The sequence below is a fragment of the Camelus bactrianus genome, chromosome 5 (genome assembly GCF_048773025.1).
Source record: "Camelus bactrianus isolate YW-2024 breed Bactrian camel chromosome 5, ASM4877302v1, whole genome shotgun sequence".
Lineage (NCBI taxonomy): Eukaryota > Metazoa > Chordata > Mammalia > Artiodactyla > Camelidae > Camelus > Camelus bactrianus.
The window spans coordinates 76,656,325-76,680,254 of NC_133543.1; the positions used below are offsets into that span (position 1 = coordinate 76,656,325).

General features: G+C 37.6%; 1 protein-coding gene across 9 annotated transcripts in view; it reads left to right on the forward strand.

The window, feature by feature from the left end:
- The first annotated feature begins 361 nt into the window (after positions 1–361).
- Positions 362–23,930, forward strand: part of RAPH1 (Ras association (RalGDS/AF-6) and pleckstrin homology domains 1) — an 83,158-nt gene continuing 59,589 nt past the window's right edge. For 2 of the 9 annotated variants that reach the window (XM_074364123.1, XM_074364129.1), the window contains exon 1: positions 1,740–1,910. In XM_074364123.1, coding sequence (XP_074220224.1) covers positions 1,833–1,910 — 78 coding nt within the window. In that variant the 5' untranslated portion in view covers positions 1,740–1,832. Of the gene's footprint in view, positions 459–623; positions 937–1,737; positions 1,911–23,930 lie in introns of those variants that run through there. The other 7 variants (XM_074364127.1, XM_074364126.1, XM_074364133.1 and 4 more) reach the window with 7 other exon arrangements.

A 23,930-nucleotide genomic window follows, 5' to 3' on the forward strand; every position in this document is an offset into this window, starting at 1 on the left:
CGCAAGATAAGCAAATTTCACAGTTACAAAGTTATCAAAGATAATTGAAATGTGCAATTTCTAAAAGCTTCCTATCATAGTGCATGAAACTGCAGAGAGAGTTGTTGGCCAAAATGGGATTTCCTAAAAAAGGCCTCATAAACTGCAAGGACAGCGGTCCTGCAAGTGCCTAAGACCACACCTGATGGGCTGCTGGAGTCTGAATACTCCAGCTGGAAGGTGCATGCACACAGGTCCTCGACAGACGTGCTCAACGTTTCAGTGTGTCCCAGGGCCCCGGGACAGAGGCCGCTGGGCCTGCTTCCAAGGACAGGAGAGCAGGGGTGGGACAGCGCCGGAATTTTCCTCCCTCACTCATTCATTCTCTGATTCACTGGTTCCTGGAGGCGGTTCACTGGGACGCGCGGAGGAGAGGCGGGGCGCGGGCGGCCCCGGCTGGGTGCGGTCCGGCGCCTGAGGTGGGTGAGCAGGGCGGGCCAAGGGGCGCGGGCCGGGGGCGCGGGTGGGCGGGCGGGCGGACGCCCGGGAGGGGCGGGCTCGGCTGCCTGAGCCGGAAGTGAGTGGCTGGCGACGGGCGGGGTGGAGGGGAGCGGGCGGCCGGGCGAGAGTCGGTCCGCCGGTCAGCCGCCCGGCCCTCAGCCCCGCCTTCTGCGTCTCGGCCGGACGCGGCCGAACTCGGATCCGCCGCGCCCGCCGCGCGCTCCGCCCCGCCCCCGCCGCCGCCGCCGCCGCCGCCGCCCGGTCGGTCAGTCAGTCAGTCACGGAGCGCGCGGCGCGGGAGCTGCGGGCGCTCGCGGCGTCTCCCGGGAAGGAGCGCCGCGCCTGGGGAAGAGGAGGAGGAGGCGGCGGCGGCGGCTGGACGAGCGCGAGCGGCTGCCGCCCAGCCCGCGGCCGCTCCGGTAGGCGGACCCGCCGGAGGACCGAGCCGCTGCCGCGGTGAGTGCTCAGCCTCGCCCTCGGGGTCGGCCGAAGGAGCCGGTCGGGCGCGGGGCTGTGGAGCGTTGCCTCGCTCCCGCCTCCATTTTCCCGGCGCCCGGCCCCGCCATCCAGGCGCGGTGCGGGCGGGCGGCCGAGCCTGGGGCGGGGTCGCGGCCGGGGCCGGGGCGGGTTGGACCTCGCCCGGCTGGCGGCCGTCCGTGGGTGGGGGTCGGCGGGGCCTGGGCTGCACCCTGCGCCCATGGGGGTCGCGACGGAGGGAGACAATGAGATGCAGGGCCGCCTGGGGAGGGTGCGGTTGGGCTTCTCCCACCCGGCACCGGGGGCTGGTGGCCCGGGACCGCGGGGAGGAGAGGACTCTTCCCCCTGCTAGCCGCAGAAACCAGTGATTCGGTATCTGGGGTTCCTCGGGTTTCGGTGTCCCCCATCTTTCCTAAATGAGTTCAGTGCAGAGATTTAGAAAGGCGGGGCACCTTCTGTGTCTTCTAATTAAGCAGGCTCAGTTATTGCTCCATTGCTTTTGAGCCCCATCTCGTCTTTCTGTGTGTGCATTCCCGCCGGAAATCCAAACCGCAATTCATTGAAGGGGGGGGCCGGGGGCTGGGGAGGCAGTGTAACAGTATTGGGATGTCTTCGTTTTAAGACGGGTTGAAAGATGTGGTTTTCTTATTCAGACAGCGTCTTAGGGTGTCCCCAGTGTAAGCTGGAAACCGCGTAAGTCATTGCTTATAAGCATGAAGACGTGGCTTAGTATGACATAAGAGCTTTTGGGAAGGGTCTAAGCGTTACATCAAATGTGACTTGTTTGTGTGCATTTCTTATATTCTTTGGAAAGAGCACTTGGGGAAATCTGAGAGAATTGAAAGGTTCTTCACTTAGCCTACCAATGAGGGTTGATGTTGTCTGCAGCATTTCTCTTGGAAAAATGTGGAGAGCTGACTCTATGTAAAGTCCGCTGTAAAGGAAGAGTAAAGGTAACGGGCTAGGGGTGGGGCATGATCGGGTTATTAAAAGAGTGGTAGTGAGTCCATAGGAATATTACATTTAAGAAGCATTTTTGGAATACCTACTATCTGTTAGTCTGAGTGGGTGACACAGAGTGAACAAGACTGCAACCATATAGTGGTGGAAAGAGCTCTTTGAAGCCAGGGACGCCAGCGTTCCATAAGCACTGGAATTGGCTGGCAATTGAACTTTCAACAATATGGTTCTCTATCAGTAAAATGGGAATAACACCACCTGCTTACCTCCGGTGACTGTTGTCAGGCAGATTAAATTAGATAATGTATGCAGAATGCCTAGCACCTTGACCGGCATCCAGGTGTTTAAGTAATGTTAATTCCTTTCCTCCCTAGCCTGCTGCCCCCGGGATTTTCTTGGGGGAGGGTGGGGGAAGAACTGGACGTAGGTAATTGTAATGCAATGCATTATATAATAAAAATGTTGAAGTAGAGGTGCAAGATAGGGAAGTGAAGAGGAGGGGGATAATTCTAAATTGGGAACACTTGGGGGAAAATCATGGACGCTGCGGCATTTAAGTGGAACCTTTAAGGATGGGTAGGATTTCAGCTGATATAGATGGGGAGGGGGAGGGCATTCCTAATAGAGGTGGTGCTATCCTTTGAGAGGAATTGAGAGGAAGAGCAGTGGGGGAAGGGCAAAATTAGAGACGCTCAGAAGCTTTTTAGCTCTTGTTGAATCTGACCTTCAAAGATTGTCTCTGTTATTTTGCTTTCTCTGTTGTGAATTTCCCAGAAACCAGATCTAGAATATTCAAGTAAGTACAGAAATGTCTACAAAGCTTAATACATGATTTTTTGGATGAGACATTTTGTGTTATTTGGACTGCTGCTGTCTTCTGTTTGAATTTAATAAAGAACTATTTGTAGATACTTCCCTGTGATGAATATTAGCTCTATTGCTGTAAAAAAGCCCCTGATTTTTCAGAGTCGGAGGTCTCACTAAGATTATATAGTGAGTATAGTGAATAACTGGCTGAAAGAAGTGGAGTAGTGGGCACGTACTGGGTATGCCTCAAACTCTTAATCAGTATCATTTGTTTTCACAAATATTTTAACACTTCATTTTCAGAAGATGTGTTTTAAACCATTGTCTTTGAAGATAATTAAAATGGATTTTCTTTTGGTTTTACTACCTTTTGGTTCCCACCCCATGCGTAATTATTTATTAGATTAGCATGGTGGATGACTCACACTATTCATAGATATTTGGACACACATTATAAAATCTTATGGCTTTACCTTGGTTCTGAAGTAGTTGAATGTCAGCATTAGTATTGTTAACCTCAAACCCTTATTTTAGGAAAATTAATATTAGACAAGATAGGTGACCTCAAGCAAATCACATTATCTTGGACTCTCAATTCCTTTAGCTATAAAATGAGAAGTTTGGGTTAAATCATTGGTTTTCTGTCTGTGTTTTACTGAACTCTATAATTTTGAGGAGGACCTTCAGAGGTTCTGCAGATGTTTGACTTAAATCTCATTAAAAACGTGTTGTAAACCCATTATAATGAAAAGCGACTACTCTATGACACGCACCATTTTAAGTGCTTTATATCTATTAACTTAAAACTTCATGTTTGCTATTATCCTGTGGTATAGATTCTGTTAATATCTGAGAAAACGGGCACAGACTACAGAGCCATAAAGTGGCAGAGCTGAGATTGAAAATAGGCAGCTTAACTCTTAAGTTTGTGAACTACATTCCTATATTGCCACTGTCATAAATAATACACTCAGTTTTTATCATAGTAAAATATACAACATAAAATTGATCATTTTAACCACTTTTAAATGTACATTTCAGTGGTATTAAATGCATTCACATAGTTGTGCAGCCATCATCACTGTCTATCTCTAGAACTTTTTCATTATCCCAAACTGAAACTACCCATTGAACAATAATTCCACACCCTCTTTCCCTCTGGCCCCTGGAAACCACTTTTCTACTTTGTCTCTGTAATTTTGAGTACTCTAGGTACTTCGTATAAATGAGATCATGCAATATTTGTTTTTGTTTTGTATCTGGTTTATTTCACTTAGCATAATGTCTTCAAGGTTATTCCATGTTGTAGCATGAATCAGAATTTTATTCCTTTTTAAGGCTGCGTAATAATTCCATTGGATGTATAGACCACATTTTGTTTATTCATCTGTAGATGGACATTTGGTTGTTTCTACCTTTTGGCTGTTGTAATACTGCTCTGGATGTTGGTATACACATATCTGTTCAAGTCCCTGCTTTCAATTCTTTTGGGTATATACCCAGAAGTGGAATTGCCAGATCATGTGGTAATTCTATGTTGGATTTTGTGGGAAGTATCACACTGTTTTCTATAGTAGCTGTAGCATTTTGCATTTCTACCAGGGCAAGGGTTTCAGTTTCTCCAAATCCTCACCTCTACACTTGTCACTTTCTGTATTTTTGGTAACAGCCATCCTGATGAATATGAAGTGTTATCTCATTGTGATTTTGATTTGTGTTTTCTAATGATTAGTGATGTCAAGCATCTTTTCATGTGATTATTGGCCATTTGTGTATCTTCTTTGTAGAAATGTCTATTCAGATCCTTTGCCAGTTTTAAAAATTGGTTTGTTTTGTTGTTGTAGGAATTTTTTGTATGCTCTAGATATTAATCTCATAAAAGATTTACAAATATTTTCTCTTATTCGTGGGTTGCCTTTTTACTCTGTTGATAGTGTCATTTGATGTATAAAGTTTCTCATTTTAATGACGTCCACTTCATCTTTTTTTTCTGTTGTTGCCTGGACTTTTGGTGTCCAGGAAGTCGTTGTCAAATCCAATGTCGTGAAGCTCTTCCTCTGTGTTTTCTTCTAAGAGTTTTATAGTTTTAGCTATCATGGTTAGGTCTTTGATACATTCTGAGTTAGTTATCTGCGTGTGGTTTTAGGTAAGGGTCCAACTTCATCCTTTTACTTGAGGATATCCAGTTTTTCTAGCGCCATTTGTTAAAAAGACTGCCCTTTCCTCAGTGAATGGTCTTGGCATGCTTGGTACATATATATACTTTTATCACATTGAAATCCATTGTGCTACATGGTTATACCTGGTTCATTTGTGTGTGGGGGTTGGGGAAAGCATTCCTTAGAATAAAGCTTCTTTGACTATCTACTTATTTGTGAATTTTAAGTAGGTAAGGAAAGTTGTAGTTTGTAGTACATTTTTTAAAAATTCAGTCTTGTGCATGTCTATTCATATAGAATTGTCTAAACAATGCATTATTATGGTACATAAGCTGCGTTTGGTTGAATGACAGGCAGGACCCAAGCCCATTTCTTTGGGGGTGTACTCATCCTGTGTAAGTCATTTGTTTAGTAACAAATGGACATATAACACTAAGTCCTGATGTATTATAGATGTTTTCATAGCTCATTGCAAGTTTTCATTTTTTCTTATTTGCTTAATAAGCAGTTTTTAGATATTGTTGCTTACTCATTTTGAAAGAAAAAAAAGTTCTTGAATCGATTTAATTGAAGCATATCCTGAGACTGCAAAGTGAACCATTAAAGGCAAAACAAAACAAAAGCTGCTACCTACTTACAGCTACTTATCTGAATGAAATAAAAACAAAATTTTACAGAAATAAATGGATTGCTTAGGTGTCCAGACTATAACTAACATCTCGAACACTCAATTTGTAATAAATTATAATGTATTTGAATATAAAGTGGTATTAGCAATGCTTTTGCAGTTATATATGGCCTGCTGTATAAGATTTCTTCTGAAAAAGTTTTGTTGTGAAATATTAGAAAACCCCCAGATTATATGATGTCCAAGCTTCATTTCATGCTCTTACCACTGTTATTTTAAGATAAAATATTTATCACACTTTGGGGCAGATGTCTTAAGATACATCACTCATAACATACTTTTTTCAAAGTCAACTTATATGTTCTGCTGTTAATAAAATGTGTATTATTACTCTGCTTTGGGCAGAGCTACGCATAATGGAGAAGTCAAAGGGATAGGTACTCTCCCCTCCAAAATAGAGAGGATACACAGTTTAAATGCAGGATACAGGGAATCAGAAGAGAATGTATTTAAGAGTGCAGAGTCTAAAAAGCAGCAGAAGGGACTGGGATTTGAAAATGGGTGAATGTTTAAGGTTTGGAAAAGAAGAGACAAGTCATCCCTTTAGATGAGAAGAAAAGCAAGATTGGATGGCCCATAACTGATAGCGTATCATTGTGTAACACTTAAAATGTAAGCCCCCTGGTGAAGAATGGTGAAATCTGGAGAAAATTAGAACTGTAAACGTATTAAACAGAATTGCAGTAAGTAGTACAATTTTCTAGTTGTACTTAAAAATTGAATGCTTTTTTAGGAATTATTTTTAGAATGATCTCACTAAGCTTGATATGTGAAGAAAAGTGTTAGCTAAGTCAGTACAGCAAAATAATAATGTGACTTGAAAATACAATATATTCTTGATGTATCCCAGGTTGTACATGCCTCTATCCATGGTTCCAAGCATGATTTATTTTCCCTAATTTTTCTAGTCAGAGTTCCATTCATCCTTTGAGACCCGGTTCAAGTGCCACACACCTTTATGAAGTTGTTTGATGCCAAGTAGAATTCATTTCTTTCTTCTTCATTTCTCTAGACCTTACTTGATTTGCCCTATGTTGTAGATAATTGTGTACTGTCTTAAATCCCCTCTGAGTTTTGGAGTACTGGATCTAGTTTTACTCATCTGAAATGCCTGTCAGTCCCTTAAATATAATAGAAATACAATAAAAAAAAAAAAAGTTTTAATGAAAGCCATTATTTGAAGAATTCTTTGTAGTTGGTGTTACATCTCCTGAAAGGATCCACAAAAATCTAATAATGTTTATTTTATTTATAAAGGATAATTCTTTCTCTGCTTATTTGGTTTATTTTATAGTGTAACAAATGACTTTAGAGACTTGTGAAGGGAATCAGTGATGTTAGTAATGGCTTAAAAACCTTTTTGTTTACCCTTAGTTTTTAAAATAAATATATATATATTTTAAAGCAAGAGTAATGAATATGGTGCATTATGTTTCAAAAATCTTGGTTTTACCGCTTCGTAATATAGAAATTCCAAAGTCTGGTTCTTAAATCTGTTTATTTTGGTACTTGGTTTTAATGCTTGTCTTAGCTAAAAGACAGCTCATATAGGGACATACGCCCAAAAAGATAAGTGCCTCTTTGGCTCTACTTCCTAAATGGAGATAACTCATTGTTTAATTTTTGTCCATCAATTGTGCATATTTGGTCAGCAAAGTTTGCTCTTCCTGTGCAAACCAGTGTGAGAATTTGCATTTATATGTTTTTAATAAACGTATTCAAAATCCACAGGAACTCTATGTATGGAAGGCATTTAAAGAGTTAGAAAATGATTCTTCTGTTTTTAGAGTGTGCAGGCACTAGTATTTCAAGATGACACACATAGTTTTCTTTGGGAATACAGTTACTTTCTTAATAAGTTTTTAAATGCTTCATTTACCGTTAAGGTATGCATAGACTATGTTTTTGTTTTTAAAAAGAACTGCTAGGGGGTATACTTCTAACAGTCACTTATTACAGACAGTCAGCAAATTCAGACTTTTTTGGTAAAAGATAAATGCTTAACTTATCTTTAAATTTGACAGCTCTTTTAAAATACTTTGCCTTGAGACAACCAATACACTTGTTTGGTATAAAATCTTATGGTCACTTCTTATACCACATCAGTAACATCTGTAACACTTGGTGCCCTTTCTGCTTCAGCTTCTCTTTTGCTGCAGTCGTTGCTTTTGAGATTAAACCTTACTTCCCCAGCCCCAATTTTCTTTTGTTGAGGTCAAAGCAGCTGCTTCATGAAGGATTATATACTACAGATTTTCCATAAAATACTGTTTCTGTTAAGGAAATCGTTTACTGTAAGAATATATCTTCCCTGGAACAACAGTCTCTTGTAGCAGTTTACAAAAAGGTGCGTTCTTTATTTCATTTTTGAAGAAGAATCTACCAAATACTATCAATACTCTTCCCTCAAAATATGTAGAATCACTTAGTACCAGAATACTTAGGTTACATATATGACGTGTGGCTGCTGATAGGTGGCCATAACGAAGAGGCTGGTGTCATTTTGTATGTTAAGGATACACATATATTGTATCACATTGTATTAAATAATACTTAGAATACATATGTGTATTAAGATAAAGACTAAGTGTAAATAGAACTCCTCATACATGTTCTTCGTATACCCCAAAGGATCATTACTCATTCTTCATGGGTTATAATCACTTCCATTTTGGAAACCCCTATAGTGTCTTGTTAAATTAGTATTGTTAATAATGAGCCTTTCATAATATTAAGTTCCATTTTATAGTGTATAATATGAAGCCATCTTAAAAATAAAGCACTTGGGACAGGACATTCTGATTTTCTTACTAATTGTAAAGAAATGTTTGTGGAAGAAAGATAAATTTCAACAATATAAGACCTTAATGAAACTTATTCTTCATCAAAATTGAAATTATTGTCTTATTTAGAAGCTTAAATTTGAATTTCGCATTATACTTTCAGGAATTATTCAAGGTGAATTAAAAGTACCCATTTAAAATTTAATTTAGTAATACAGTAGTGTTGATAGCCTTACAGCTTTTCCATGTCCATACTGAGCATTTTCCCCTCGACATCCCTAGCAAGATAGAATATTTCCATGATTCTATCCTTTACTTTGCCTCTCCTCTCCTTCTGGAACTACAACCACAGTTGCTTCACCACAGGTACATTTTGCCTGTTCTAGAACTTTGTATTAGTTGAATCATACGTATACTCTCCTTTGTCTCTGACTTCTTGCACTCAGCATGATGTTTTTAGATCCATCCATGTTATTGAATGTATCAGTAGTTTGTTTCTTTTTATTGTGAAGTAATATTCAATTGTACAAATATGTGAATATACCATAGATTGTTTATCCAGTTAACTGTTGATGGTCATCTGGGCTGTTTCCAGTTTGGGACTGTTAGTGAAAAAAACTGCCATAAATATTTTTGTACAAGTCTTTTTGTAGACAAATATTTCATTTCTCTTGGATAAAGGAGTAGAATTGCTAGGTCATAAGTAGATGGTGTTCTTCCTTTTAAAGACTTGTATTGAAGAACAATATACATTAGGAAAGCACACATATCATTAAGCGTACACTTCTACAACCTGAATACTCCTATATAACCAGAACACAGAAGAAAAAGAAAAGTACCAGCGTGCCAGAACCCCACCTCATATTTGCTTCTCTATACCCCTGCCCTGTCATGGGGAGCCACTGCCTTGACTCCTGACTCTGCTTTAAAGTATTTTGGTTTGCTTATTTCTTTAAAAATTTTTTTCTACTTATTGAGATATAATTTCTGCACACATTAAAGATAAATAATAAACTGCACACATTAAAGGATACAGTTTGGTAAGTTTTCGTACACCTGTGAAGCCATCACTGCAGTCAAGATCGGTAACATTTTCTCATCCCCCAGTTTCCTTCCACCCCTTTGCCAGTCTTCCTGCTGTCTACCGCTGTCTCTGAGCAGCCTGTCACCATAGATTAGATTGAATTTTCTAGAATTTTATGTATGAAATCATACAGTGTTCTCTGTTACTCCTCTTTCTCTAGTCTGGCTTATTTTTATACAGAATGATGATATTTAGATTGTTCTATATTGTTGGTTGGATTAGTTCCTTTTTATTACTAAATGTATTACGTTATATGTATATACCATATTTTGTTTATCCATTTTCCTATCCATAGATATTTGGGCTGTTTTCATTTCTGGCTTTTATAAATAAAGCCACTATGACGTTTTGTACAAATGGATACCGATATATGTACACATATATCTTCATGAATATATGTTTTTATTCCTCTTGGATAAATACCTGTGAGGACATGCTGGGTTAATTTTTTAAGAAACTGGCAAACTTTTCCAAACTTGTATTACTTTATATGTCCATTTGATAACCTTATCTAATGCATAAATGAAGGGACCATCTATTCTCATGTGACAGTGCTACAAACAGAGGATGCTAAAACAGATAATCTCTAGGAACATTAAAGCAGAATTTTACAGTTGTATAGTTATTGGCATAATTCTTTTGGCTTGTATAGTTGTCGATATTCATATTTAAGGAGGCTTATCTTTATTAACATAATCTGGTATTTTTAGAATGAGAAGTAAGACTGAATCTTACCAGTTTAATTGGGGCATAAGTTCTTACCAGAGGATTTTGAGTTTGCATTTTGTAGTTTGACTTTTCTTCTCTCTTTCATTAATAATACTAATGGAAATATGCAACCCTTAGGAATGTGTAAAGAAGAAAATAAAACACAATTCTACCACCCAGAAATGATTACAGTTAAAATTTTTGGTGTATTTTCTCATATATATGTGTTTGTGCCTGTTTATATAGCTCATTATTGTATGCATTATTTAGTTCTGCTTTCATTTAAATGCTTATATCAGTAGCATTTTCCCGGGCATTAAATGCTTTATGAATAATTTACAACATCTACATTATAATCCATGGTAGGCATAAAACACACTTGAATTTACTCAACTTTTCTTTTCTTGTGGGATATTTAGTTGCCTTCTCCCCTCCCCCACCATGTGTGTGTGTAATATTTGGCTTTGATAAGCATATTGTTTACAATTGTATTTTGAATTTCTTTTTAAAGTTGTTTTAAATTTTGAAAAATTTTAAAACCAAAGTATAAAATATTATAGACATCTGCATGCTCATCCCCAGGAGTAATAAATTGTTTATTTTTGCTTCAAATAATTTGTTTAAGGAGAAGTAAAATCCTCCCCCAGGTAACTGTTTTGTTCTGGTGCATATGTTTTAATGCATTTTATACATATGTATCCATAAAATTTTACTTATTACTGTATGTGCTTTTGAATTTTGTATAAATGATATACTATGTTATCTTTTAAAATTTGCATTTTTTTACTCAACCGTATAGTTTGAAATTATTCATACTGGTTCTTATAGATCCAGTTCATTCTTTTTATCAGAATAAGCCAGTTTCTCCATTCTCTTTTTGAGGGATACTTAGTTAGGATGTCACAGTGAACATCCTTTTACATTTCTCCCCTTGCTTGTCTCTTGCATGCTCAGACACTTAGAAGTGATGTTACAGGATCATAAGGTATACAATCTCCAAAAGGCTCTCCAAAGTAGTGAGGATTATGTCCCTTTCAGCAGTGTTCTCATTGCTCCACATACCCCCCCACCCACTGGTTTTATCAGACTTTTTTTGCCAACTTGTTGAGTACGAAATGGATAATACTATTTTCTAGTACCTTTCTAGAAATACAGTTATTTTGATAAGGAGTACAAGGTTCTGTAGCATATTCAATTAAACTTTATCCATGGAAATTGTATTCTTTCAGATGTCCATTAAGAAGTGTTTTCTAACCACAAATTAAAACTTTTAAAGAGTTTTGAATGAAAGCATTGTCATTTATGTTTATTCACAGTGGATCATAATTGTTTTGTCTAAAGAAGTATATCTGTCCTGACAGTGAGACTGTTTGGAGAATTGCCTAAAATGCATTAACTCCTATATTGCGACATCTGTGTAGATAATTTAGATGATTATTTAGCTAATAGAACCTTTGACTGATTTTACTTCCTGTGAGCTGTTTTGGGGAACATGTATTTTTTTAATCATGTACAGTCAAGTAAAAATGTAATATCCAGTTACATATTTTTTTCATTTCAACAACTATTTGATGACTGCTTATAAGAGTAGAAATGATTTACTCTGGGAATGCTGAATATATCACTGTTACAAAACTTTTCTTTAACCCTCTCCCCCTACTGTGTATGTGTATAATGAAAAACATTTCCGATTTAAGATATTGTAACATGTACACACATTAATTTTTAAAGTAAAGAATATAAAATATGTACAAGTTCTATCCTCTTGTTAGAAATCGTAATGAAACTACCTGAGGGCAGGAACCATGTCTGTTCTTTAAACAGCTATATTCTCTTGTTTATCTGTACAGTGCCTGACTCATAGTATTTCATTAAGTATTTGTTGAGTGAACAGTGTTATTTCTTGTTAGGAAGTAGTAATCTTCTTAAGTGAAAAAAAACTATGCTCTTTTAATACAAATAAACACAGTTAATTCTGTGTGAACTTGGAATTCTGTCAGTATTTATTCTTAAATACTAATACTTAAGCTTTGATCTTTCTGGTTTTCTGAGAGAGAAGCATCCTAAAGTAGTAGTTTTTTTTTTATTATTATAGAGAAACTCAACTCTGGATCTATTTTTAAGTGAAAAAGAAAGCTTCACTTTTGATCCTAAGTTCACTGGGAGCACCTACGTATGATTTTGGTGTATTTAGCCTGTGGGTGTCCAGTTCCCTCTCCATGATTTCTGACTTGACTTCCTTATGGTCTCATCCCTCTCTGTCCCTGTGCCTTTGCCCCTAGTCCTTGAAGGCATAAAACTCTTTCCTTTATGAGCCAAAGGTCTCATAAATTTAGTGACTTTATTGACAATTTGAAGGTTTACAAGGGAGAAATCACATATGTACAGCCTTTTACTGTTTTACAGCCTCTGCCCCTCATTTGTGACTACTTTTCCTAGCCAGCGCTTCAGACCTACCACCGTTTTCATCCTGTAGAGCTTTCCCGGAACTTAAGCCTAGTCCCCAACTCTCAGTGTAGTTTTCACGAGGAGTAGCACTGTGTTGTGTTGTCGAATGCTATGTAATGGGTCACTCCAGAACTTAATGGCTAAAGACAGCAGCAATCATTTTATTATTATCTCAAACAGGTCTGGGGGTTGGCCAGGCTTAGATGGTTCTTGCTTGGAGTGTCTCATACAGTTGCAGTTAGGGGCAACTGGAGCTGGAGTCATCTCAGAGGATTTCTCCTCACTTACCTGTCTGGTAGTTGATGTTGGTTATTGGCTGGGACTTCAGCTGGGGGTGTGGACTGGTTTCTACACTTTGCCTCCTTAGGTGACCTAGGCTTCCTCACAGCATAATGTTTGGGTTCCATTAACAGCTTTCTAAGAGAGACAGATGGAAGCTGTTAGGACTTTTGATGATCTAGTCCCAGAAGTCACTCAGCATCATCCTCCGTAGTTACAGGTCCCCTCAGATTCCAGGGGAAGGAACATAGACTATACCTTCCAATAGGAGGGAAGAGTCTTAAGGCAGATAGTTGTGAGAGGAGCATGAGACTGGGAATATTGTTGCAGTCATGTTGGAAAAGACCACCTATCTTGCCATAACAGGTAGGTTTATTAATCCCCAGCTGAAATTCTGGTGAACAAAATTTTATCCATCTTCTTTTATCTGAAAAAAAATTTTATTACACATGGTGAGGAAGTTATAGATGTTCAAATGCCACTGTCTTTAAGAATGAAGGTTAAAAAGTAGTCCTTAATCCTGTTCTCACTGTTCTTGAAGCTTTTAAAATACACAACTATGCAGACTCCAACCCAGTCTCCCACTAATTAGAATGTACTGGATGGACCTCAGACATATATTTTAAAAGCTTTATGGTAACTGTTGAAGAGGTTTCAAGCCTTCTACCTGTACTCCACATGCATTAATCACCACCACCTTCCTGTTGATTCACTAACATTTTGAAACTTCCCTCCTCTCTTTGTATTCAAAATATATGATATCAATAGAAAACAATGGTAGTCTATACTAGAGTACTAAATAGTGCCATATGACAGTAAGTAAAAAAACCCCTGAGATTTAAAAGAACCTACATGCTGTAGTCATTAGGGTAGTTTCATGGAGAAAGTGAACTTAGATTGGATCTTGAAAAATATATGAAGCTTAGATATGTTTTGTATTGATGGGAAATTCTTCACAATTGGTTGTGAACATTATGTTTACTCATTAACCATTATGTTTACTCATTTAAACAGATACCTTGGAGGTATTCAGATGAATCATTTTGCTCTCAAATGTGGAAATAAAATGCAAGGGATTTTCATATAGTTTTCATGTAGTTGATGTTTCTATTTTAGTTATCTTTTTCAGACATGGCTTAACAAAGTCAAAGGTATTCCTCCCTGTGACAGCCTCTGAAAGACTACTTTAGCAGTGTATCATTTATCTCTATGTCTAATTATTAAATCTGATCTTAAGTAAATCTGATGGTGTTTAAGTCCTTTTAAATGTTTTCATCAACCACCGTCTCAAATAAAGAAGTGAAGAAAGCATCATTGATAGAAGTTGGGTCACAATGAAAATAGCCCTCAATAGAGTTACCTGTGCACTAGGCACTGGGCTGAGTCTTTTATGTAGATCATTTCATGTATGCTTCACCATAATGATGTGAGGTGATTTTTACAAATGAGAAAAGAGGTTTAGAGGATTTAAGAGGGCTGGAACAAGTTCATGGATCTATTCCTTGTTTGAATCAGGTAATCTAATAACTAGAGAGCCCCAGCTTTTAATCAAATGAAGTTCATTTCCTTCAACTGGGAATGCATACTAAATAGTGATGGAAGAGGAGACAGGCTTACCATCTGTGGAATGATAAATTGCAACCAAGAATGTCTTCTTTTTTGTGTACTGTGACTATGAAGCCAGTCATGTGAACCCTTTAGCTATGATCAAAAACAGGGCACCAAACAACACTACCTGTTTTTAGATTTGGCCAATTTGGCAAGATGAGAATCATTGATATTTTGAAAACCCCCTTCTTTTTTACCGAACATGCTGTCTAACCAAAACTTATAATGGTTAGGCATTGTTACTGGTTTATTTAAGGTTGTAAGAAGGTTTGTGAAGTTACTAGTTTTTATTTTTAATTTTAAAATGAATTTTAATTAAATTTTAATTTTTTAAATTGTATTTAGAGGTTAATGAACAGGTAGACTATAAAATATTTTTAATCTTTCCTCTTTCTGAGACTTTCTTTGAACTTTGGTTTCCTCATTATAGTAAGATGCTTTCCTGCTTCTTCAAACTAGAGCAGTGTACTCCCAGACCCCTAGGGTGAGTCTGCCTGTGTGCAGGGGGTTAGAGGGATTGGGAATGCAAAGCCACAGAGTAGATGTGACCATTATCCTGGAGCTCTAAATTTACTCGATGATAGGCAGTTTTAAACATCTTTTCTATTTAACTTATGGAGTAGAATGTGAAAGTAATGTGGATTTTTAAGATAGTTGAATTCAAAATAAATTTTAGGCATGCAGCAAGCCCACCCTAGGGATATTATTTATTCTCTCACTGGTTGCCATTTTTTGTGCTACCTGGAATCCGTATTTTGTTGTACAGCAAGTCAAATTTATTTCTTTCTTGTAACCATTGTAACAAATGAATAGACTGAGAGGTAAAACTGAAACTCAGAAAAACCCTAAACGTATTAAATTAATGAGAAGTCAAGCACCCTGAAGAAATTTCTAGATTACCGCTGAGACCTGGTTTTTGCTGGGAATTCGGACTGCAGAGAAGGTGGAGGAGCTAGCTCCCGAAGCCTCTCTCTCCCCTGAAGTGGCATGCCTTAAAGAGTAACTGGCCACAGGTATTTTTCTTCTGGAATTAAGATTGGAGACAGAAGACTGATAAATTGGGATTTAGAGGGAAGTCGGTAATGAAAGAGTAGAACCTGAGTGGATTGGGAGGGGTGGGGAGAGACCGTTGGATTTTAACTAGTCCTTTCTTTTTTCTCCACATTAAGAAAATGAGGCCTAAGGATTTAAATGATTTACCCCATAGTTCCAGCAATTAGTGGCAGAATAACAATTTCCAGTCTTCTTACCCCTTGATAAGTCCTAGATGGCTTAGGCTGGGAATATCTTGCAGACTTTCCTTAAATGGATCACCCTTTCAGTGGTATTAGATAATGAAGGTCCTGTTCCTACTAATTCATCTTTAAGTCATAAAAATGAAAGATTTACATACTTGTGTTTTCTTGTCAACCAGAATTTGTGTTAAAATGTTAGATGATGTTTAGCATCTATTGTTTAAACATCTCACAGACTCATTCTGAAAATGTCAGTAATTTTATAGACTGTATCCTTTTTACCCAAAGAAAATCTTGGCCATCAGTGTTATCTCTTTCCATTTGTGACTGGTTAATGTCCCGAATAATGAGCCATCTCTGGTTGGTTTTCTGACTCCTGCCGTGATAAAATACTAAGATATGCAAAGATAGAGGAAGAACTGTATGTGGGATTTACTAGTAAAGTGATTTCTCCCCAGCCTTGAGTTTCTGTTGAGAATTCTGGTTAATTATAAACTTTTTTTTTTTATAGCAACTTTATGAATTTGGGGTTTTCATATGTAAGAATTTGGAGTAACTCCTTTGAGGGATACTGAGAGAGGGAAATAATGAAACAGAATGAAAAGAGAGTCTAAAGAGTTGGAGGTGTAAAGCAGGTTGCAGAACAGGATTATAGAGGTTTGGAAAGGAGAGATAAAGGAAGCTGAGAGAAGAGACGCATTGTGATAAATGTATTGATAAACTTCCTTATAAACTTCCAAAGAATTGAATAAATTATTTGCTTAAAACTAGTTTGAGGTAGGTTTCTGTCTCAGAGACCCTTACGAATAATCATTTGTTAATTTTTGCAAGAGAGTCATATTATAACACAGCTGTTGAATCAAATCATATCTCAAGAAACAGATAGCCTTGTGAAATAATATTCAAATATTCTGCTGAAACTAAAGTGCATTTTAGAATTTTTTCCTGAACAATTCCTCTACTAAAGGGAAATTAATTTTAAATGTATTGGCTCCTTTAAATTCATATTTACTGAGAGCCAGATAAATTAGCCACTTTCTATTTTTAAGAAATGCACCTTTAGCTTTGAGTCATCTTAAATTAGAAATGTTTAGCAGGAAAAAAGAAGTTGAAATTCAGATGGAGAATATGATTCTTTCATAGTTGCTGTGGGGTGAAAAATGAGAACCATATGGTCTCTTTCTAGAGCCTGCAACCTAGTTGGGTGTGGAGGGTGATAAGGCAAGTGCACACATAACCTCCACACAGTACCGAGCTTGTCAGTGGTCAGCGCCATAGAGAGGTGCAAAGTTCATGGGCCTCTCTGAGGAAGTAGTATGTAATTCTTCTTTTGTTTAATGAGAACAGCACTTAAATGTTGTTTTAGTTTTCTTTAAATTAAGGTATAATACACATACATAACATTCATTTTTTTTAAGTGTGAATTTCAGTGGATTTTAATTATTCACAACTAGTATGACTTCACCACTGTCTGATTCCAGAATAAACTTTTTAAAAATTAGCTGAGCTATGCCCTCTAGTTGTCAGGCCCTCCCACTCCCTACTGGTTTACATCAGGGAGCCTCTGGTACTTGTATTGGCCACCTGATCCCTGAAGGCTTTTAAGTTTCCAACCAGCCTTTAGGAGTTGTTTTTTTCTAGTTTCCTTAATCCTGGAAGCAACTATCAAAATTAGTGTGGTGGCGCAGGTGTGGGGCATACTGGCTGTTGTCCTGCTGAGCATCCTTTTCCCCACCTCTGTTCCCAGTCTGCCCTCTGACTCCTTCAAAAAGGGTCCCCACCTCGCCTGAACCCCCTGTGAGGGATGACTTCTGTGGCCCTTGAGAGGGCTTCCTTAGAGTACAAGCCATACTCCCTTTCTTGGTTTACAAATCCTTACATGAATGATCTGGCTCCCTCTTCTTGTCAGACTAATCATTCTTTCTGTTTCATGACATACCAAACTTGTACCCTCTGCCTGGAATGCTTTTCTCTCTGATCTTTGCATGTCTGATTCCGTCTTGTCATTCATATCTCAGTTTAAATATCACTACCCAGAGAGGCCGAGAGGCCTTCCCTGGTCATCAAATCTAAAGGAGCTGATTGCTCACTTTCCACGCAACCCTAATTTAATTATCACCACAGTGTCACGGGTCTAATTTTGCTGTTGTTAATAATTCTCTCCCTTGACTGAAATGTTAAGTTCAGTGTTAGCGGCCCCTTATTTGTCACATGTATTAACTATATCCTGAGCTACAACAGTGTTTGGCACTTAGCATGTGCTTAATACGTATTTATTGAATAAATGTTGAGTGAAATGCTTGCTTTGAACTGCAGGTCTTGCTCTGGTTCATCTGGTGTGATTCTACCAGTTTCTGTCTTCCAGAAATTTGCCAAAATCTCAGGTCCTTAGCCATCTCCAGCTCTCACTGCCTTTATAGAGTTTATTCTCTTTCGTAATTGTTTATGGTCTTTTCAATGGAACGTTTGGGAGGGAGAGAAATATATTCTGTCACTCTTTTGACAGGTTGAGATGTTTTACTCAGGTTGAAAACATGAACAAAGGCCAAGTTAGGAAACATGGCTTGTTTTTAGAGAAGATTAAGTAGTTTAGGTTGATTGGAGGGTGGAAAATAAGGTTGAAAATTTAGGTTGAGGGCCATGTCAGAGAGGGTCTGAAATCATTTGATGAAAAGTTTGTACTTAATTCAGAATATCATGGGGAACCCTTGTGGGTGTTTGAGCAGAGTTGTGACATGAAAAGAGTTTTTAAGGAAGATTACTCTGACAGTGATGGATTAAAGAAGAGAGGTCAGTTAGGAAGTTACTAGAATAATCTGAAGATGATTCAGTGTGAATCTGAACCAAGGTAGTGGTCAACAAAATGAAAAGGAAGGCAATGAGTTAGAAAAATAGTTAAGCCTTCTGGTGTTGACACTGATGAATTGCCTATGATAATTACAGTTTAGCAAAGTGACGTTTATTTAGATGGATTGGTTGATTGCATGGGGAGCTGTATTGAATGTGTCTTCTATCAGTAGTGTGTTGTAAACGTCTTTCCTAGGAGTTTTACATTTATGAGATGAAACAGAAAGCAGACATCTCAGCTTTGTTGGGTGGGGGATATTTGGTCAGTTCTGGCACTTCATGTCTCTGGATGTTGGCAAGAGGTCAGGGAATATGTTAATGAATAATGGGTGGTACAGGTGTTTCACTGTTTTAACTCCTTTTGTTCTCACATTCAGTAACAAAATTTTAAAAGTCAAAGCTTAAAAAAGCCCATCTTCAAGTCTATAGCTTTAGTTTTATTATTTGATTAATACTAGTCTTTGGTTTAGAACTGAATTCTGGTGTCTTCCTGACCTACTTATAATGTTAACTAACTTTTTTTTGTACTTAGTTACTTGGCTTTTTTCATCTGAAAGTTGGAAATGATTGTCTTTTGCTTCTATGAAAGAATTATCTGATGAGTAATTATTTTTCTAAGATATTAAGCTTTTATTTCTATTGAGTTAAACTAATTTTATGATAACTAAAATAACTTTAAAAAGTTAACTTAGTAGGCCACACAAATGCAATTTAGGAAAGGTAACATATGCATACAGAATAAAAATTATGTGTTGGAGAAATATGCAGTTGTTTTTTAGGGTTCTTAGGTTAAACCGCATTATTTTATTTGGTAAAAATGTTTCAGCCTATATGGGTTTTTTTTCCTTTAAATTTATTTCTGAATTTTAAATGATTTGCTAGTTGACATACTCTGTTTTCCTAACTGAACTTCGACTTTCTGAAGGTAGAGACTGTTCTTTCTTGTGTCTCCCTTTCTTCCTCTCTCTCTTCCTTAATTTATTTTGATAAAATTTTAGACTTACAGAAAAGTTGTAAGAAGAGTACAAACAACTCCCATATTCCCTTTACTTAGATTCACCTATTGTTCACATTTTACCTAATTATCATTCCCCTCTCCCTATGTGGATATTTACACCCACACGTACACACACACACATTTTTTCCCTGAGCCATTTAAGAATAAGTTGCAGACATTATTCCCCTTTATGACTAAATTTTTTAGTGTATGTTTCCTAAGAGCAAATATATTCTTATATATATAACTGCAGTACTATTATCAAAATCAGGAAATGAAACATTGGTGCAGTGCTATGATCTAATGTAACAAAATAAAATTTTATCAGTTGTCCCAATTTGTCCTTTACAGCTATGTTTGTATACTTAAATATATTCTCTGGATCCAGGATCCAGTCCAGTATCAAACATTGCATTTAGTTGTCCTGTCTCTTTAGGTTTCCTTTAATCTGGACCGTATCTTCAGCCTTTCTTTGTGTTCTCGGCCTTCACATTTTTGGAACTATAGGCCAATTATTTTGTAAAATGTTTCAAGATTTGATTCAGGTAATGAAGTTTTGTCAGGAATACCACAAAATGATAATGTGTCTTCTCACTACATCATTATAGGAAGCATATGATGTTGGTTTGCCCCAGTATTGGTGATGTTAACTTTGATCACTTGGTTAAGGAAGTGTCCCTCCAGTAATTTGTGGGGAGATATTTTGAGAATATGTAAATTGGGTAATCAGATATTCACCCACTATTCTTAGCATCTATTGATGACTCTTGCCTGAATCAGTTGTTGCTGCAGTGGTGGCAAAATGGTGATCTTCTGTCATTTCATCTACATTAATTAGTTGGCATTCTATTGTAAGGAAGAGCTTTCTTCCCATATATTTATTTGTATCAGTATAGATTCATGGATTCTTGTTTTATTTAATGGGTTATATTTTGTTTCTCTCATAATTAATTTTGATGCTTAAATTGTCCCAGATTAGCTCCTAGGACCCTGCTTCAGGGTCCTGTGCTCTTAATGACATGTCCCCATTGAGCAGCTTCTGGCACAAGAAGATGTTCTGGGGGCTCACCTTATTGTTTTCTCTGCCCCAGCTCTGGAGTCATTACTCCAAGGATCTCTGGTTACTTTTTCAGTAGAATATATATTTAGAAACCAAAAACTGAAAACTAGGTATGCTAATGGCTACTGGGATATTATTACTATGAGGCCTTTTCAGTGAGCATGCCTTTGAACACACATGCACGTATATTATTTCTGTCACTCCCTTTACCTCTGTCTTGGAAACCTTGAGTTCATACTGATGATGCGAAATCTGATCCAAATGGCTTCTATGCTGCAGGCTGCAGCTGTCTCACACTCTCCCTTGTTCCCCCAAGTGTGGGCTGCCTTGAGCAGCTGTATTTCCTGCCAAGCATTTGGCTGTCTTATAGAATAGGGCAGAAGTGGAGAAAAACAATAGTAGACCACTATCCTAATGAGGCTTTCAAGAATTTCAAGACAATTTCTCCTACCCAAGAAGAGTAGTCAAGTTGTAGCCTTTATGGAAGGTTGGAGCTGGAGAGTGCAGGAGCAATATCAGCTGTCTCCAAAGATAACTCCCTACTTCTGTAGGGAAAAGTCCCAAGCATGGAGCAAAATGAGCAAGATGAGTATCTCCGGAAAGTCAGGGAGAAGAGAGAGATGTATGTATTCACATATATGTATATGTATATATATACACACTCACACATAGATGTACTGTGTTAGTTTCCTAGGGCTGCTGTAACAAATCACCACACACTGGGTGGCTTAAAAAACAGCAGAAATTTATTTTCTCATAGTTTCTGAAATAAACTTGAAAAGTTAGAATAGAAACAAAAGAAACTTTACACTTCATTTCTGTTTTTCAATTTTTGTTATTTTTTAGTTGCTCTGTGATTTCACATTATGGCTTCTTATTTTTAGGAATGTTTAGAATTTCTTTGAAGAGCATTGAACTAAGATTGTTTTTTCCTCTTTAGATAAGGCATTCCTGTTTGGGGTTTAGTAGATAAAGAATATTCAGTGTTAAGAAAACCCAGTGTAAATACAAGAATGAATATGGTTCATCATTCTGTTCAAAGAATTCCTTTACTGGGAACTGTATTTAAGCGCTTGATAAATAAAACATTAAATTAACAACAATGCCTTTGATTTGGCTTTTAACTCTTAGGCATTATAACCTCTACCAACTGTTAAAAGAGTTCTTGTTTGTTTTTATGCTGCTTTCCGTAATCTTTAGTTACCTCACAGGTAATGTACATGATAATGAAGAGGATGTGTTAGTTACATCCTGGGTTGTCAAAAACAGAGATAAGTAAAGGAGAAGGCATAAGGGTGTGAATCACCTCACCTAGTATTTCTCTTTCCTCTGGGTAAGGAGGGTTTCCCAGTCGCTGTCTCAAGAGTACTGCACCTCTTTTATTTATCGAGGAGGTTCAGTTCCACGTGGAAATGTTACAAAACTTAGTTCCAGGTGTCAGCTCATTCCAAGAGGACCAGGCCATGCAAGTTCCCTCCTGGCCAGTTAGTTTACTGGGTTCCTTTGGATAACATAGTACTTTGCTTCTTTCTTAGTCCCTTTCAACACGTGGGAGACTGTAGCTTCCTTTAAACTTGCTTCATGCACAGGTCTACAAGAGGAACTTTGTTCTTAGAGACTTTGTTAATCAAGATAGCTCTATGTTTACCACCCCTCCCATACTAGATTAATGTTCTTTTAAGTCATGGAAGATATTTTTTGCTTTCTTTGTATCCTGTGTAGTACTTACCATAATGTTATTTGTAGGCAAGGTATTTTGAAGTGTTGGATCTCAAGTAGAACTTGGGCCTTTCTGTTGAGGATCACTAACCTCTAGAGAAAATTTGAGTGATGGATACAGAAAGCAACTTTTGATTACTTTTTTAAAAGCTCACTTGCTTAGTAAATTAATGACAAGCTGTAAAATGATGTTTATTTATGAGAAGGGTCATAGTGGAAAAGGATCCTCAGAAAAAGGACCTGATGTATGCATAGAACATAAATAAATAAAAGAAACATATCAAGCATGGGAATTTAGAATTTGGGGAAAAGTCAGTTTAGGTTCTCACTTTCACATTATGTACCAAACTAAGCTACCTATTGTATAATACAATAATTACATAAAAGATTGAATAATGAAATAAAACTAAAAATTTACATAAACATTTATCTGATTTCTGGATGGAGAAGAATTTACTGAACAAAGCAGTGTAAGAATGTTTTTCACCATTTGTACATTTGATAACTTAAAAAAATAAAATGTTTAGCAGTGTCTTAAAAAAAGAGACCATCCAACAAAATTGAAAGATAAAACCTGAGGAAAATGTTACTATACACACAACATGTTTGATATCTTGATTCTGTAAAGAGCTCATGTAAATTCAATTGTTTATTAAATTCCCAGTTTCCACTTGGACAGTTTACACAGTTTACACTATTTATTTCATGGCAGAACTACGAGTTGTAGGTCTGGAGAGAAACATACCTCTTGGTGCCCTGTTAGGATGAGTACTTAACAGCCCTCCATCCCCCACAATTCTCAGTTCATTTTACATTGTGTTGTGTCCTATGTCTCTCCTTTTCCTTCTCTGCTTTGACTTCCTCCCTCCTTTTGATGGGTCCTCTTCCTCTTTTTGTGCCTTATTACTAAATTTAACAGTTTTTTTTCCTTATTGTTTCTTTTGTCAGATTTAGGTTTCCTTCCTCTTGCTTTTATTTTGCAAGGGTTGTATCTTGCACAGTTGGGGGCATTCCTTGAACCTGGAAGTCTTTATAGGCCCCCTTCTCATAGTGTCTTATTTTCACAAAAAGCAATTATTTTGAATGATTTTTGAATTTTTGAATTAAAGGGACAAAAAGAGTTTGGTAATAAATAAGGCACCCTGGCTGTATACCATGTATTTTTCTTACCGCTCTAAGTATGTGACTTGTGTAAGTTGTATTTCCTCTCAAGACTTTAATTTTTGTATCTATAATTATCTCTACCTGGTATCTATTGTGGCCTTCTAATGGTCTTTCTGTTCTTTAATAACTCTTGCAGAGGCACCATGACCTCTGGCTAAAATACCATTTCTCCCCCTACCTCTTTCACTTCTGTGTTTAGTTCTTTCCAGTTGTCTTCTGGAGAAAAAAAAATAGGCTTGGCTTTCAAGTTCCCACCTTAGTCCTTGACTTTTAAGTCTCACTCTTCCCTCTTGTTTTATTTGACTCAGTCTCATGATGTTCTCACAAAAACAGACTTTCTTCATTGCTTTTTATAATTTGCCCTACCTGGAATATATTTATTCAGTCCTTAAACCCTAATCTAAGCCTGCCCCGCCTTTGATAAAGA